The sequence below is a fragment of the Mchenga conophoros genome, linkage group LG16 (genome assembly GCF_057382185.1).
Source record: "Mchenga conophoros isolate Kocher_MC1m ecotype Shallow Benthic linkage group LG16, M_conophoros_male_GT1.1, whole genome shotgun sequence".
Taxonomy (NCBI): Eukaryota; Metazoa; Chordata; class Actinopteri; order Cichliformes; family Cichlidae; genus Mchenga; species Mchenga conophoros.
Genome location: NC_140541.1, coordinates 8,395,227 through 8,413,711, shown reverse-complemented (window position 1 = coordinate 8,413,711; position 18,485 = coordinate 8,395,227). Strand labels below are relative to the sequence as shown.

General features: G+C 41.9%; 1 protein-coding gene across 4 annotated transcripts in view; it reads left to right on the top strand.

The window, feature by feature from the left end:
• The window catches only part of LOC146556230 (radixin), a 48,164-nt gene that overhangs the window by 27,705 nt on the left and 1,974 nt on the right, over positions 1 to 18,485 (top strand). For all 4 annotated transcript variants that reach the window (XM_085248497.1, XM_085248499.1, XM_085248495.1 and 1 more), the window contains exons 3-14: positions 2,986 to 3,069; positions 7,294 to 7,389; positions 7,700 to 7,822; positions 9,454 to 9,605; positions 9,804 to 9,887; positions 10,004 to 10,150; positions 10,998 to 11,094; positions 11,201 to 11,364; positions 13,765 to 13,895; positions 15,790 to 15,950; positions 16,328 to 16,420; positions 16,500 to 16,709. In XM_085248497.1, the coding sequence (XP_085104623.1) occupies positions 2,986 to 3,069; positions 7,294 to 7,389; positions 7,700 to 7,822; positions 9,454 to 9,605; positions 9,804 to 9,887; positions 10,004 to 10,150; positions 10,998 to 11,094; positions 11,201 to 11,364; positions 13,765 to 13,895; positions 15,790 to 15,950; positions 16,328 to 16,420; positions 16,500 to 16,709 (1,542 nt within the window). The remainder of the gene's footprint in view (positions 1 to 2,985; positions 3,070 to 7,293; positions 7,390 to 7,699; positions 7,823 to 9,453; positions 9,606 to 9,803; positions 9,888 to 10,003; positions 10,151 to 10,997; positions 11,095 to 11,200; positions 11,365 to 13,764; positions 13,896 to 15,789; positions 15,951 to 16,327; positions 16,421 to 16,499; positions 16,710 to 18,485) is intronic.

Here is an 18,485-nt window from a genome sequence, read left to right as displayed (position 1 = left end):
TTTTATTTTTATTTACATTACAGTTAAATCGGAAACCTAGTGACAGGTCTTGGTAAAAGTGGAGTGAAAACTTCCTCTATTCAGTTTACGGGAAGAAGGATAAGCAGCGTAAACAGACTGCACCTAATATGGAAGGTGTGTGTGTGTGTGTGTGTGTGTGTGTGTGTGTGTGTGTGTGTGTGTGTGTGTGTGTGTGTGTGTGTGTGTGTGTGGTCACTATGTGTTGGGAATATTTATAGAAGTCTGACAGGGACTCGCACACAGCTGCACAGGCAGTCCCACCGGCAGACTGTGGAGCCTCAGATCAGTCCAGTTTACTTTTTTCCAAGCTGCTTATATTTGCTTTCTTTCAATACAGTCTTTAGATTTTCACACGTTGTTAGGAACTTTCACATCCTGTTTTTAGCAGTTCTGCTTCCTCCACACATTTATTTATATATATATTTAGTTATTTTTTTTAATATACACTTAGGGTTCCCTTTTTTTCTAAATGTAATATATTAATTCCTATTACATTTCATTTAACCTGTTAAATGTGTTGCAGCTTCCTGTACACGCTTCCTTCTCCTTCCCAGTTACAGTGGGGCAAAAAAGTATTTAGTCAGCCACCAATTGTGCAAGTTCCCCCACCTAAAATGATGACAGAGGTCAGTAATTTGCACCAGAGGTACACTTCAACTGTGAGAGACAGAATGTGGAAAAAAAAAAATCCATGAATCCACATGGTAGGATTTGTAAAGAATTTATTTGTAAATCAGGGTGGAAAATAAGTATTTGGTCAATAACAAAAATACAACTCAATACTTTGTAACATAACCTTTGTTGGCAATAACAGAGGTCAAACGTTTACTATAGGTCTTTACCAGGTTTGCACACACAGTAGCTGGTATTTTGGCCCATTCCTCCATGCAGATCTTCTCGAGAGCAGTGATGTTTTGGGGCTGTCGACGAGAAACACGGACTTTCAACTCCCGCCACAGATTTTCTATGGGGTTGAGGTCTGGAGACTGGCTAGGCCACTCCAGGACTTTCAAATGCTTCTTACGGAGCCACTCCTTTGTTGCCCGGGCGGTGTGTTTTGGATCATTGTCATGTTGGAAGACCCAGCCTCGTTTCATCTTCAAAGTTCTCACTGATGGCTCAAAATCTCACGATACATGGCCCCATTCATTCTGTCCTTAACACGGATCAGTCGTCCTGTCCCCTTGGCAGAAAAACAGCCCCATAGCATGATGTTTCCACCCCCATGCTTCACAGTAGGTATGGTGTTCTTGGGATGCAACTCAGTATTCTTCTTCCTCCAAACACGACGAGTTGAGTTTATACCAAAAAGTTCTACTTTGGTTTCATCTGACCACATGACATTCTCCCAATCCTCTGCTGTATCATCCATGTGCTCTCTGGCAAACTTCAGACGGGCCTGGACATGCACTGGCTTCAGCAGCGGAACACGTCTGGCACTGCGGGATTTGATTCCCTGCCGTTGTAGTGTGTTACTGATGGTGACCTTTGTTACTTTGGTCCCAGCTCTCTGCAGGTCATTCACCAGGTCCCCCCGTGTGGTTCTGGGATCTTTGCTCACCGTTCTCATGATCATTTTGACCCCACGGGATGAGATCTTGCGTGGAGCCCCAGATCGAGGGAGATTATCAGTGGTCTTGTATATCTTCCATTTTCTGATGATTGCTCCCACAGTTGATTTTTTCACACCAAGCTGCTTGCCTATTGTAGATTCACTCTTCCCAGTCTGGTGCAGGTCTACAATACTTTTCCTGGTGTCCTTCGAAAGCTCTTTGGTCTTGGCCATGGCGGAGTTTGGAGTCTGACTGTTTGAGGCTGTGGACAGGTGTCTTTTATACAGATGAGTTCAAACAGGTGCCATTCATGCAGGTAACGAGTGGGGGACAGAAAAGCGTCTTACAGAAGACGTTACAGGTCTGTGAGAGCCAGAGATTTTCCTTGTTTGAGGTGACCAAATACTTATTTTCCACCCTAATTGACGAATAAATTCTTTACAAATCCTACCATGTGAATTCATGGATTTTTTTTTTTCACATTCTGTCTCTCACAGTTGAAGTGTACCTCTGGTGCAAATTACTGACCTCTGTCATCATTTTAAGTGGGGGAACTTGCACAATCGGTGGCTGACTAAATACTTTTTTGCCCCACTGTATATAGCACTTGTGTTGGTTATTTAAAATCACAGATTCTGTAGAGTGACCTCTCGACAGTTTCTAGATCTCCTTTGCCACCTCTTATTTCAACTCAGTGATCTCAAATTAGAATTTACTGAAGGGGTTTTCCAACACTCTGCATTGCTGTCAGTGTCACAATGGTTACAAGGTGTGGATCATCTTTGACCAAATACAGTGGCCATCACTGCCTTTATGCTGCATCATGGTCGTCTGTGGGAAACATTCAAACCACATAAATCAGGTTTTACATTTTCTACAGTATAAGTCTTCAGCTGACACTCGCAGAGCATGCTGGCAAGCTGCACAGCTATAGAAACCCAAATGAAGCTTCTGGTGCACGTTTTTTCTGCTGATGTTAATGCCAGAAGAGTTTTGGACCATTGCAGTTGTTAAGTGTGCTTTTCTGCAATACACACTTCAGCACTTGGCAATGTCACTATGCAACTTCACGTGGTCTACCGCGTCATATCTGAGTTATTGTGGTTCCTAAACACTTCCACTTTGCAATAACAGCACTTACAGTGGAATATCTGAAAGGGAGGAAATTTCACAAACTGACTTGTTGCAATGCTAGCGTCCTATTACAGTACCACACTCGAGCTCTGTGAGCTTCTGAAAATGACCCAATCTTTCAAAAATGTTCGTAAAGGCTGACTGCATGGCTAGATGCTCGAAAACTATATCCCTGAGGGTAACATCCCACTGAGTATGTCTGTCTTTTATATATCGTCCGTGTTCAACAAGTAGAATTAAGTAAACCATTTACTGATCCATTACTTGTGTTTCACAGATCAATGTGCGCGTCACCACCATGGACGCTGAGCTGGAGTTTGCCATCCAGCCCAACACAACAGGCAAACAGCTCTTCGATCAGGTAAGAGTCGCATACTGTAAACACAAAGATGTAAGTGTTTTATTTTTAATTTATTCCGTTTTGATCTCAGATTGTGAGGACCAAATCTTCTTCTGCAGCTAGAAGGGTTCAAAATGACTTCTACTGTTAGAATAGACACTATAGGTATTTTAGACTATGTGACCTACTGAAAGACTCATGGATTACTAATGAAATGCAACACTGAAACTAAGTGCTGGTGCGTGTACCAGGGCGTGCTTGGCTGGGTTCGGGTTGGTACTGGTTCTGTACAAAGAAAACATATAAAGCACTCTTTGTTCAAAAGAGGAGCTTTCAGGAGTCAGCAGATGGGTGGAAGTATTGTGTGGATGGTGTGCATAACTGTGTACGTGTGTACGCTGTCTGGGAAGTAAAAGGGCAGCTTTCAGTGTCGTTTCATGTCAGACTACAAAGGGTTGTTGGGGTTGTGGTGGAATACTGTGAAGACAAAATGCGAGAGAGACACATTTGTTTTCTGCTTTTGTTGTCGCTTTTGTTTTCATGTTCTGTACAGCATGAGGGGAGTAAGGCTGTGTGTTTGTAATAGATCTGTTTTAACAGCAGAAATCAGGACTTGTTGCAGTCTAAAGCTGCAGATCATATCTGTAGTATTTGTGCAATATACACACCCAGTGAAACTGTGGTTTTGTTTTTGTATTTGTGTGTTCTGCTTCCTGCTGTGGATAGCTGAGCAACCACGTTCTGTTTCAGAGCTGTCTATGAACGTGCCTTTGACCTTTGGGTACCAGGATCCATAGAGAAATCAGACTCACTTAATGACTTGCTTCTGTGACTCGTAAACAGATTTTCCTAACATTTGTTATACAGTTATTTTTTTCTCATTCATATTCTGACACTGATCAGCTCATCTGATTGTTTGAAAGGATGATGACAGTTGGTGGTTGTAGCTGACTCGTGGAAACCACTGAGAAAGATGCCAGCTTCTGTTGACACTAAACATTTTAATCTTGCAGGAAATGCAGGTGTAAAACTGCGTGACGCTGGAATATTAACACATTAGTTAATTTTGTAGTTAACATGAATTGGCTCTTTTTTTTCTTTTTTTTTTTTTGGTGACTTCACAAAGTCTCTGCATCCATTACTCTCTAATATCGCTTTTCTTTCTATGAAACGCACAGACGCACCAAATCTGAACGTTTCAGCTGCCTGTGCCTATGCATCGCCATAGCAACAAACTGTCAAATGCCCAGTGATTTGTGTGTGTGCGTGCACTTGTGCTGCATAGTACCGAATCTGCCAAAGGATGCTTGTTTACAGTCAGCGTACAGTGATATGTGTGTTCAGTGTGTTTCTGTTATATTCACGCTCATAAAAAGAATACCAAATATTCATTTGTTTGAGATTATTTTGGTTTTAAAAGCGACCGAAAGTAAGCAATAGACGGGATGCCTTGCAGCTTATAAATGAACAAGCCAGTGGGGATAAAGTATTGAATGATGAGATCTTGTAGCATGTGAGTGGCTTATATAGCATTGGTGTGGGATATTTTGGCAGGTTTCAGACATGTGAATGAAGACACTGATTCTTTGTTCTACAGGACTCAACAGAGACCAAACAATGACAGGTCTCCACAGGGCTACATTCAGTAGCCATACAGATGAGCTCCTTGTTGTCTGTGTGCCTTTCAACTCTAAAAAAGGAGGTAGCACCACCTTGTGGTGATTTTGAGCATTTCACTAGAGCTACTTGAGAAGGCTTCGAACCAACATCGGCTAATTGTTATTAGTACACACTTAAAAAAGCTTTAAAAATCAGTTATTTACCTGAACAGAATTCTTAATATCAGTGAAAATTCTACCCTTCACACATTATAGCACTTATTCAGCTAGAAATAGATACGATGGTGGATATTTGGAGAAATTATTGTGATTATGTTACATGAATATACAAATCTTAATTGTTCCAAAATGAAGATAGCTCCTGTCTTTTCGCTTTGTTTTCCTCCCTTTATTATTTCAAGGCTTGTTATCGCTGTGTTGTCTGTTCTGGTAATTCCCATCATTAAGGGCAAAGCTGTTACGCAGGCAGCCAAGGTATTACAGGTGTATGGATTTAGCCAATGTGCAGTCAGAATTCCTAGAAAGAATTCTGCGAGTTTGATAAAATAGGTTTGTTCAGTCCAGAGATGCCCAATTCCTGCTGTAACTTTGCTATATGTAGGAAACTACCTTAATCTTTATTTGATGGATTTGTTTTGGTGATATTTCTAAACTTTTTTTTTTTTTTTTTTTGTTAATAAGAAGAAATATCCCAAAAGTTTGAAAATTACAGTGTTACAGTAACCAAAGTGTGGAAAAACAACTTTGCACAATAAAAAGAAAACCAAACCTCAACTGGTACTAAAAATGTATTTTATTTTATTTATTTTTTTAAAAACTATTAAAAATGAGCCTTTTTGTGATCTTCAAAAAAAAAAAACAGGTTTAAAGTGGAAAAGACTTTGTATCTGTTGCTGTGGCAGCGGAGCTGAAATGAATGTTAGACAAAGTGTTCAGCTGCTTGTTGTAAATGGTGCAGAGCGTGGTCTGGATCCACTAAATATCCAGAGCCACAGTCATTCCACAGAGGAATCCAAACAGTGTGATGATTCAGACTGGATTGGACCCATAATGACAGCAAATTCCCTCATGAGGATATGAATGCATTCCAACATCTAAAAGGACATTACTTCATGTTAGACCACCTCTCAATTACAGCTAGTACAGTCCCTCCACATTTCAAATTAACATCCACAAGAAGTCCTGAAGCCACACTGTGGTCCAGGAGTGTGGCAACATCTCACTACAGTGCTCCATGAAGCACACCAGTCTACACACTGTAGTACTGTGCAGTATTATAGTCCTCGCTGCAGGCAGCAGAACTGTCAGAGGCGATCAGCTGATAAAGATTGTCTGTACCAACCTCGGTCATGGAGATGCTGACATGGTTGTCTTTTTGTAGGACTCGGATGTAGTTCTTTTTAAACCATCCGTCATATAAAGTGCGATTGATATGCATAGCAACAACTGACGTGCTTCAGGAGCTATATTTCTTCTGCATCCTTTATAATCCTGTGATCCCTTAAATGCAGCCTGGCTATGTTACCTACAGTACAGGAAGTCACATGTCCAGAAGGCAAACGGAGGCAAAGGCAAATGACATGCAGCACAGGGGAAAAACTGTGCTGCATGTCCTGATTCCTTCGCAGTGATCCAGATTCGCATGAATGAAGTGAGGGCTTCATTGATAAAGAGGCTGCAGAGCTCACTATAAATGGCTCACTCAAACACACACACACAGGATGATAAAAGGCCACATCATGATGGAAAAGCTTTTCAGACAAACTAACCCAAACATGTAAGCCTGTGATGGGTGATGATCACACTCGCTTGTAAAACTGCCTGTGTGAGCAAATGTTTTTATCTAGCCTGAAAGTATGAGAGTCCTGCTCAGAGGTCCAGGCAGCTTGATCGCCTTTCCCCGTCTCTGCTACACTCATCATTCCTCCCCTCTCATCCTGAAGTCTCTTATCCACATAGCTGTCTCCTCGTACCGCAGTCCCACTGGAGGCCCGCTCTGTGTAGGCGTATGTGTGTGTGTTTGCAAATGTAATTGATTGTACCGTTACCATCGCAACGGTGTGGTTTTTTTTTTTTTTTTTTTTTTGGATGGGCGATTGTGGGGGCTTTCGCAGTTGTGCGTGCATGCGACATGGGTATTTAGCTTGTTTATGTCAGCATCTCTATTATTCTCTGTGCGTGAGAAAGAGTTAATTACATGGTAGAAGTGGCGTGGTATTGACTGTGTAAATCACCTTAACATCTGAGAGAGTGTCTACAATCCCCTCTGGGATCATCTGTGTCTCTTTCTCACGCTTCCTCTCTGTGTGTGTATGTGAGACAATAGTTTGTGAATGACAAACAGAGAATTGTGTTTGAGAACAGGGAGGAAAGACGAGGGGAAAATATTCAGTTTCACTTTTTAATGATGCATCGATTTGGTAAGATTGCTGTCAGTACATGATACCAGTGAGATGACAGAGCACTTTTACTTTATCTGACGCAGTGCGTACAATTTGTGGTCTCAAATCCTGAAAGAACTGAAACTGCAAGTACAGACAACAGTCATACTGACTACAGGTGTCGGGGAAATTTTGAGACTTTTTGAAGAGGAAGTGGAAAACATAAGATATATTTGTGGTTTCAGGTGGTGAAAACAGTCGGTCTGAGGGAGGTCTGGTTCTTCGGCCTGCAGTACACAGACAGCAAAGGCTACGTGACGTGGCTCAAGCTCAATAAGAAGGTGAGAGGCTGCTCAAAACACAGGAAGAAATCCATCCCTCAGCATAGCTTAAGCATGCTTATGTTTATATTCTTTGTAACAACTGAATTTATTCTCACATTAAGAAAACATTTTAATCTTATGACTCCTTGTAAATGGTAAACATTCATCATCCTGTTGTTAATACTTTATAAAACGACGTAGAGGATGGACCATGAACACTGAGATCTGTTTTTAATGTATTTTCAGTTTAGTTTTCTCAGGACTTTCATGTCCCATGCACTTTGTAAAGGGCAGATGATGAAGGCTTGTGTTCGGGTGTTCCTTCCAGGTGACCCAGCAGGATGTCAAGAAGGAGAATCCGCTGCAGTTCAAGTTCAGAGCAAAGTTCTTCCCTGAGGATGTTTCTGAGGAGCTCATCCAGGAGATCACACAGAAACTTTTCTTCCTGCAGGTACTGTGAACTGCTCAGGCTGCCAAGCTCATGTACGGGGTAAACCTGCATGAAAACTGAGCTGGATTTACAGCTGTAAAGAGCCTTTCTTATCTAAGACAATAATTACACCTTTTTTGAGCTGGTGTCATATAATGTGGCTATTGTGGTTAGTATAGATCATGCTTACCGGTATATTTGCTTTCTACATCAATTATTGGCAGTAGATGGATCAACATATCAGCAAATAAAAGAGTACGTATGGTTGCCGCTGGCTTACATTTATTAAATATAATATTGAAAGGTGGTTTGATGACGAGCTGAAATACTTTTCCTGGAGTTTTAAATCATTATTTATTTCCCTATCTGCATTGCCAATGTCTGTCAGCTAAATTGGGGGGTTTTGTTTTTGTTTTAATAACCATGTTTAATGTGCATCCCCCGCTGCAGAATAATATTGACAGAAACACTATTCTCTGAATCCTGCTGTTTAGTGAAAATCCCTGTAATTCCTCTACATTCATTTAACTATAGCCCACCCACTGACTGTTGTCACCTCCAGTTTTCTGATATATGAGTAAAAGGCCTCAATTATACTCTGTTGTGGGCGCGGACAGCTGGAGACACCACGGGTGAGCAGTGATTCCCGTTATGCTTCTTTGAAGCGTCCTTGTAGTCCGCCACCTGAGGTGCACTTGCCTGCCAGTTTTTCGAGACTACACTTTACAATGCACCAACTGTTCATGCAGCCTAGGCAGTGTGCTTCCATCCAGGTGAAACAGGAATGATTGCTCAGCTGTGATGTTTCCGTGTCCGCAACAGAGTCCTGTGTTCCATTTGCATCGTAAGTTGGAAGGCGGAACTGGGAAGTGACATTACCCCCAAGTTCAGCACATTCATTAGGAATGTCAGAAAAGGAAGAATAAACAAGGTTTGTTTCAGTGCTTAGCAAAGGTAAAGGTAGAGCCATTAATGAGGCACATGCATGGCCAGTGTTCTGCATATGGCTTATTTAATTTATTTATTTATTTTGGCTTATGTCTCAAACACACATATGTAGTAGTGTAGGTTACAAGTCACAAATGTTTACATACACTGCCGCCATTTGGACTGTTAAGTTAGGGTTGGTGGGGGATCACCAACTTCTGAGTTGGAAGTCCGACTAACTCAGAAATTCCTTCTTTGGACTTAAGATGGAATGCTTTGCATTGGCTGACATCTGCCAAAGATGATTTGGCTTGTAGCGCCAAAACACAACAGCAGTCTGCTCAAGGCGCTTTATGTTGTAGGTTACAAACCCTACGAGACACCCTAACAATCAGATGACCCCATATGAACAAGCCCTTGGCAACAGCGGGAAGGAAAAACTCCCCTTTAACAGGACAAAACCTCCAGCAGAACCAGGCTCAGGGAGGCGTAGCCATCTGTTGGGGTTAAACAGAGAGGGACAAGACAGATGGGAGAAAGCCAGAGTGTGAAAGGAATTACTAATTAATGATATAAATGTATTTTAAAACATCTTTGGACTGCATTACTATTTTAGTTCAACTCAGTTCTGCTGGAAAAACAGAATTTTCTTTTTTACCCATGAATCATGGAGTCAGAAGATCTTGACGCTTGTGTGTTTTTGCTTATACGTGTCCTCTGAGCAGGTAAAGGAGGCCATTCTGAATGATGAGAACTACTGTCCTCCAGAGACAGCCGTGCTGCTGGCCTCGTATGCCGTTCAGGCCAAATACGGAGACTATAACAACGATATTCACAAGCCTGGCTACCTGGCATCTGACCGGCTACTGCCACAGAGGTAAAATCAGTAGACATAATATGCTACTCCACGTGGGTCTAATGAAATATCTGATTCCAGAGTCTCTCTTTGTTAAGAGTAAAAATGTGTACATTTTAGCATGATTAAAAGCCCAGGAGTGCTTGTTGTGTTATTGTTTTCACTGTTAACTCTTGTGTTGTGTCTCTTGTGTCCTTTTCTCCTCGGCGTGTCCTGTAGAGTTCTGGAGCAGCACAATTTGACAAAGGAGCAGTGGGAGGACAGAATACAGACGTGGCACGAGGAGCACAGAAGCATGCTCAGGTGAGTGTATTGTGAAAGTTTCATGGTTATGGTTTCATATTATTTTGCATGGAAAGTTTCATTCACTGGCTCCTGCATGTTTCTCTGCTAACTGTTTTCTCCTATTGTGTGTGCAGGGAGGACGCGATGATGGAGTATCTGAAGATCGCTCAGGACTTGGAGATGTATGGCGTCAACTACTTTGAAATTAAAAACAAGAAGGGCACAGAGCTGTGGCTCGGGGTCGACGCCCTGGGACTCAACATCTACGAGCATGAAGACAAGTAATAAATCTACACATTTGCATGGATGTGTACTTGTTGTGTTATTCGTGGATATCGTCATTGTTTCTTGTGATCAGGGACTCAGCTCAGTATTTGTTTGACGAAATCATTCATGTAGCGGATGAAAACCAATACGTCATTTTAACCAAAGAAGGAGCAAAATGGAACAAAAAGAGACGTTTTGTTAGACAGCTGCTCGGTTTCATTTGGGGAAAAAGTGGAACAGAGATTGATGGCTGGCATACATACACTAATGCGGTTTAGAACAGCGGTCCCCAACCCCCGGTCCGTGAGTCGTTTGGTATCGGGCCGCGAGAGTTGAGGCTCAGGTGTGAAATGTATGATTTTCAGGGTTTTTATCGGTTTTCAGCGTTATTTTGTTATCGTTAACTCAGTTTTCCTGGGTCTTTTCACGTGTGTTATGAATAAATCTTCTTTTTCGGTACCGGTACTAGTTTTATTTTGTTGCATTTATCCACGACACCTTAAAGGCCGGTCCGTGAAAATATTGTTGGGCATAAACCGGTCCGTGGCGCAAAAAAGGTTGGAGACCGCTGATTTAGAACTTAATTACACAAGAAAACGTAATTCAGTCGTTTGTTTAAATCGTTAAATCCACCTTCTAACACTTTTTTGATATTTAGTCCGAGTATGTAAATGAGGTCTGGGATGCACTGACATTATTTCCCTCTAATGGTTGTGAACAGTGGTACACAACTGATTGTTGAAACAAAACCAGGATTTTAATGGGCACCCATCGTCTGAAAGCCACTGTTGTTTTGAAGTTTTATGTTTACCAGCTCGTGCGTTTATTTAAGTGGAGTAAAATCTCTCTCTGCTGCCTCAGGTTGTCACCAAAGATCGGTTTCCCCTGGAGCGAGATCAGAAACATTTCCTTCAATGACAAGAAGTTTGTCATCAAGCCCATTGACAAGAAGGCTCCAGTAAGTGCTGATGAATTCATACACGGTTTAATGTTTTGTTTTTTTTCCCCCCCACAGAAGAATAAAATTTTTACTTACTAACCTTTCTTATGCCGGCTTCCTCCAGGACTTTGTGTTCTACGCCCCACGGTTGAGGATCAACAAGCGTATCCTGGCGTTGTGTATGGGAAACCACGAGCTGTACATGAGGAGGAGGAAGCCTGATACTATTGAGGTGCAGCAGATGAAGGCTCAGGCCAGGGAGGAGAAGCACCACAAGCAGATGGAGAGGTACGGCGCAAAAAGACCTATTAATGGATATATTGCATGAAGTTTATATCTAAATACATACCAGCAGTTTTAAATGGTAGTCATTTCCCACCAGTCTATCCTGTATTTCTCCTAGTACTGCACACTTTGTATGACAACTACATACAGTGGGGCAAAAAAGTATTTAGTCAGCCACCGATTGTGCAAGTTCCCCCACCTAAAATGATGACAGAAGTCAGTAATTTGCACCAGAGGTACACTTCAACTGTGAGAGACAGAATGTGAAAGAAAAATCCATGAATCCACATGGTAGGATTTGTAAAGAATTTATTCGTAAATCAGGGTGGAAAATAAGTATTTGGTCAATAACAAAAATACAACTCAATACTTTGTAACATAACCTTTGTTGGCAATAACAGAGGTCAAACGTTTACTATAGGTCTTTACCAGGTTTGCACACACAGTAGCTGGTATTTTGGCCCATTCCTCCATGCAGATCTTCTCGAGAGCAGTGATGTTTTGGGGCTGTCGCCGAGCAACACAGACTTTCAACTCCCGCCACAGATTTTCTATGGGGTTGAGGTCTGGAGACTGGCTAGGCCACTCCAGGACTTTCAAATGCTTCTTACGGAGCCACTCCTTTGTTGCCCGGGCGGTGTGTTTTGGATCATTGTCATGTTGGAAGACCCAGCCTCGTTTCATCTTCAAAGTTCTCACTGATGGAAGGAGGTTTTGGCTCAAAATCTCACGATACATGGCCCCATTCATTCTGTCCTTAACACGGATCAGTCGTCCTGTCCCCTTGGCAGAAAAACAGCCCCATAGCATGATGTTTCCACCCCCATGCTTCACAGTAGGTATGGTGTTCTTGGGATGCAACTCAGTATTCTTCTTCCTCCAAACACGACGAGTTGAGTTTATACCAAAAAGTTCTACTTTGGTTTCATCTGACCACATGACATTCTCCCAATCCTCTGCTGTATCATCCATGTGCTCTCTGGCAAACTTCAGACGGGCCTGGACATGCACTGGCTTCAGCAGCGCAACACGTCTGGCACTGCGGGATTTGATTCCCTGCCGTTGTAGTGTGTTACTGATGGTGACCTTTGTTACTTTGGTCCCAGCTCTCTGCAGGTCATTCACCAGGTGCCCCCGTGTGGTTCTGGGATCTTTGCTCACCGTTCTCATGATCATTTTGACCCCACGGGATGAGATCTTGCGTGGAGCCCCAGATCGAGGGAGATTATCAGTGGTCTTGTATGTCTTCCATTTTCTGATGATTGCTCCCACAGTTGATTTTTTCCACACCAAGCTGCTTGCCTATTGTAGATTCACTCTTCCCAGTCTGGTGCAGGTCTACAATACTTTTCCTGGTGTCCTTCGAAAGCTCTTTGGTCTTGGCCATGGCGGAGTTTGGAGTCTGACTGTTTGAGGCTGTGGACAGGTGTCTTTTATACAGATGATGAGTTCAAACAGGTGCCATTCATACAGGTAACGAGTGGGGGACAGAAAAGCTTCTTACAGAAGACGTTACAGGTCTGTGAGAGCCAGAGATTTTCCTTGTTTGAGGTGACCAAATACTTATTTTCCACCCTGATTTACCAATAAATTCTTTACAAATCCTACCATGTGAATTCATGGATTTTTTTTTTCACATTCTGTCTCTCACAGTTGAAGTGTACCTCTGGTGCAAATTACTGACCTCTGTCATCATTTTAAGTGGGGGAACTTGCACAATCGGTGGCTGACTAAATACTTTTTTGCCCCACTGTAAGTGACAGTACGCTAGTAACCCTTTCTGGCCACTAGGGGGCAGTGCTGCTTTGAAGAAAATCATAAGGCTGAACTTTACTTTTTTCTGTTAACTGTAAATTTCCACATATTTCTATTTGGTAGCAGGTGATGTGGCGATTTTTATAAATGCCATCAATGTGTCCAGCATTGGTTTCACTTTGTGCTGAATTTTTGTGTGTGTGGGTAGATTTAGTTTTACTTAACAAATTGGTAAAAGTGTCTTTTATTGACTACATAAGGGTTTGTTTGTTTTTTTTGTTTTTTTGTAAGTGATTCTAAAACATATTGTTTTATCATCTTCAGTCTGTGTGTGCCAATATTATGTGGTTGTTATGGATAAACAGGTAAATTTGGCATAATATTGCAAGAATGATGTAAGCTGAGTAGTCAGTCGATCTGAGTGTGCACGCAGTGCCTGAAAAAACATGTTTTTTTGTGTGTGTCAGCGGGTTCACATGAACAAAGGAACCACAGCTTTCTGTGGGAAACTGGGTTAAATGGTTAATTGATATGAAGCTGGAGACACAGCAGCAGGGAGCCAGACTCAACACAAACCTTTAAAACCTTCCTCTTGAGTTTTGTCGGTACACAATCATGTGACGTTTGCTTTCTTTGTGGTCTGGACAGGGCACAGCTGGAGAATGAGAAGAAAAAGCGAGAGCTTGCAGAGAAAGAGAAGGAGCGAATAGAGCGAGAGAAGGAAGAGCTGATCGAGAGGCTGAGGCAGATCGAAGAGCAAACTCAGAGAGCTCAGAAAGGTACGTCTCCACCCACTTCACTAGTGTGTGCGTGCGCGTGTGTGACAGTGGGGTGTACTACAAACGAAGCTCAAGGAAGTATTACGGCTGGGCTTTGTTTGCTTTAGCTGGCTCAGCAAAACCTAAGCCCCACTCGGAGATAACTGCTGTCATGGTGATGGTTATCAGCTTTCTCTGTTTAGCTCTCTGTCTCAGGCTCTGTGCACGCTCGCATTAAAGGGGGGCCTTTCACCTCCTACACCAATCACAGATGAAGATGGTAAAATGGTGATTAAAAAACTTTAGAGAACAGAAAACACTAAAATTTCAGACTGCTGCAGATCAGGCAAAAGATCTGGTGATTTAGATCACAGAGAACTTAGATAACATAACGTAAAAAAGTGTATGCATTTAAACTATAAAGCTTGCTGACCCACAGTCAGAGGAGAGTTTGTTGGCACATCAAAGTGAAATTAATTTGATTGATTTAACAGGTACTCTTGGTGACAGTCTGATCAACTTTCTAAGCTGTGGTCTAGCAGCTGCAGTTCCAGCTGTGTAAAAGACACATAGTAGCAGATTAGAGTCGAGCATAATTATATTTGGACATTTCCTTAGTATTACGTCACAACAATGTGATTGGTCACTTGCAGTGTTGAACCTGGAACAATATTTATTATGATGATGTGGGAACAACACCAACTCGACGATATCAGATCATCTGATGTAGCCAGGTAAAAACAAACCGACCGGTCACTCTCACCTCGTTCTGCACGTCCTCTGTTCGTCAGCCTGTGAGACGTAGATATTTCCTTTAGTCCTGGGAGTCATTACATGTTTGTAGCCACAAGTCTTTTATAGTGACATAATTTATATTTATTTATGTCATTTCACACATAACTTTAATTGTGGTTTCAGTACTGAACTGATAAGAGACATTTGGTAATAATGTTTTAATCACTGAACAGGGAGCTGTTTTTCTTTCCCTGGAGGTCAAATGCAGTTTCCCATCCTGAAGTGAGGGTTATTGTGAAGTGTATCTAATCTGATAATCTGCACACCTACCCACAAGTTTGCGTTACTTGGCTGATGTTTAACATTTGGGAACTGCTATCTAAGACGGATCAGCATCTGTGGTTCATCATCTTATTACTAATTCTCTGAATTTGCATAACATAGAAGCTGCAGTGCAGACCGCAGGCAGCAGCAGGCTGTACTGGCGCCGATCCCAGAAGATTAAGAACAATTCACACCTGGAGTGTTTTTAATCTAAGAAATGCTTGAAGCGTTGGATTCACCACTCTGTATCTGGACTGTACAGGTACAAATGTGGAAGTTTAAAAAATGAAAAATAAACATATTTTAAAGAACTCGTGACGTGACGTTTGAAAATATTGGTCTGCTGCAGTTCTTTAACTTGGATTTTTTTTTTTACCGGGTAAACATAAAATGTTTTCGGTTCATCATTAAAAATACATGTTATTTAAAAAACTTTATATTTGTTGACAACTTTACATCCAGGGTTGCAAGTAAAGCTTAAAAGTAGATGTGAGAAACATTTTAGTTAACTCATTTTGACTTCAGTTTTTTTTTTTTTTTTTTTTTAAATAAATGGATTTCTGTATTAAGACTTTAGATGCCTGCATAAGCTGAGAGGTGATCCAACAAATTTCCCACATGTGGGACTAATAAAGGTTATCTTATCTTATCTTATTCCATTTAAAACACTAAAACTAACCCTGGACCACATAAAAACGAAATAATCTGAGAGCAAAAAGGGGCTAAACTGACACGATCAAATCCACTCTGGAAACTGAACTGAATAGAAAACAAAAACTCTAAAAAACAAATCTGAAACTGTGGTCACTGCATGTTAGCGATGCATATTGAGACGCTGATATGCGTGTGCCTGCAGAGCTGGAGGAGCAGACCCGCAGAGCGCTAGAGTTGGAGCAGGAGAGGAAGCGGGCGAAGGAAGAAGCAGAGCGGCTGGAGAGGGAGAGGCAGGTGGCGGAGGAGGCCAAGACAGCGCTGGCTCAGCAGGCCGCTGACCAGATGAAGACCCAGGAACAACTGGTACCTGCACACGCACGTGGATATTCATTCATTTATACTGGTGCTGTGGTGCAGGTGTAGATGCCACCAGATCTGTGAAAAACCACATAACAGTTTTTTGTTATAGATTCATGTTTGACCAGTTCAGTGATTATTCATCATTTTCCTCTTTTATTCACATTTAGAAATTTTTTTTTTATAAATAAATACATAATGTAAAAAAAAATTGTAACCATGTAGCAAAGGCTGTGTTTCTCCACCAGAACCATCCTTTCCCTAAAATATTGCATCATTATTTCTGCTTCATATTATTTTGCATTGCAAATAGCATTGTGTGCTTGAAATGTCAGTTATGTTTGTGATAAGTTTTTGCTTGGATGTGTTATTATTTTCCACAGGCTGCTGAGTTAGCAGAATTCACTGCCAAAATTGCTCTGCTTGAGGACGCAAAGAGAAAAAAAGAAGAGGAAGCAACAGAATGGCAACACAAAGTAATGCCTGTGTTTGTGTGTCTGTGTGTTTGTGTGGTTGTCATTACTCTTTCTAAGTATGCATGTATCTTCTTTCCAGGCTCTGTCAGCACAAGAGGACCTGGAGAAGACCAGGGAAGAACTTAAGACGGCCATGACATCTCCACCGGCGCCAGAAAACGACGAGCAGGATGAAACGAACGCCGAGGCCAGTGCCGAGCTTCTCAGCGACGGCGTCACCAGCCACCGCAGCGAGGAGGAACGAATCACTGAGGCGCAGAAGAACGAACGTGTTAAGAAACAGCTACAGGTAGAAATGAGCCTGAGTTTCTGGGGGAGGGATTCTTCCAAAGGTACACACTCACTGGTTACTTTGTTAGGTCCCACTTGCTGGGCAACTGCTTTAATCCTGCACGGCAAAGATTAAACAAAGCCCTCGAAAAATGCTCAGAGATTTCTGTCCATATCGACGAGACAGCATCACACAGTTGCTGCATGCATTAATGATGTGCGTCTCCTGTTCCACAACGTCCCAAAGGTGCCCAGTTGGATTGAGAGCAGCTGGTGACCATTTGATCTCAGATATCTTCTTGTCGTGGTCATTGTTAGTTTCCTGATCTTAGCTGACAGGAGTGTCACCCGGTGTGGTGTAGCCCATCTGCTTCAAGGTGTGAGTTGGCTCTGTTCAGAGATGCTCTTGTGCATACCTTGATTGTAACAAGAGGTTATTTGAGTTACTGTTGCCTTTCTAGCAGTTTCCAGCAGCAGGCCATTGTCTGCAGGCATCAACAAGCTGTTTTCACCCAGAGAAAATGCCGCTCACTTGATATTTTCTTTTTTGCTTTTAAGAAGAGAAAATATTTTCTGTAAACCCTAGAGATGGGTGTGTGGGGAAAATCCCAGTAGATCAGCAGTTTCTGAAAGGCAGACAGCCCACCAACAACTGTTTAATGTTCAAAGTCACTCAAAGTCCCTTTTCTCTCCCATTCTGATGCTCAGTTTAAATTTAGGCAGGTCATCTTGATCATGCCTAAATGCACTGAGTTGCTGAGATGTGGTTAGCTGATTAGCTATTTGCACGTAGTAGTTGAGTAGATGTACCTAATAAAGTGTCCAGTGAGCTGTTTTAGATGCACACAACAAAAACTGTATGTGTGTGTTTTCTCTGCATTAATGAGAACTCCTTTCATCAAACATCCAAGCTGGCAGACACGTACACACTTGCTGCCAGTTTGCTACAACAGAAACACCACCTGAGAAAACGGGTTTCTGCAAGACCGGCACAGTCGAGTTTGTCAGTGCAAATGCAAAGCCTCCAATCCCACTTTTCAACGCAATCTGTGTATCTGGCATCATTTGCAACTTCAGGACTGTCACAAAGCTGAAAGGACTAAAAATAAACTGAAAGAAAATAATGCTTCTTTCAGTTTATTAGACAAAAGCCAAGAATCATACAATTTGATGGGGTTTTTTTTGTTGTTGTTATTAATAAATTTCTGCAAAACTTTGAATGTACTTCTTTATTCAGTGTGGTGAACAAAGTGAGGAAGTACTGTGTATCAGTCGGTCGAGTTTTTGATGTTTCTCAACACATGCAATCATTGGAAAAACAAAGATTGCACTAATTTTCTGTCCTCATTGGCACTATCGTACAATCTGTACATCTTAAGGTGAAGCGTTGGTGGAAGGACTGCATCCTTTCTGAAACCACTGCTGCGTAGACACTGTGGCAAAGTTATTTTCCGGTAAAGCTGCTAAAAAGATCTGGGTCTGAATTTTGTAGTTTAATCCGCAGAAAGTAGCCTGTGCAGTGAAAAGCTCGTAAGTTTTCCTGCTGCACATTAGAATATACGACAGATTTGATTGCAGCTTCGGTTACAGCGGCGGTTTGTCTGAATCCAGAGCAGCTGTGAAAATACATTAACACTGCCTTTTATCTGCAAATCAGGTGGCGCATAAGCCAGCCTGGCAGGTTGTTTTCTTTTATCACTCAGATGTACCGATGTCCTGTTGAACGGCAGCTGTTAAAAGCTTTTCATCCTTATTATGATATGGGAGCAACCACAAGCTGCCGGCTGTCAGAATT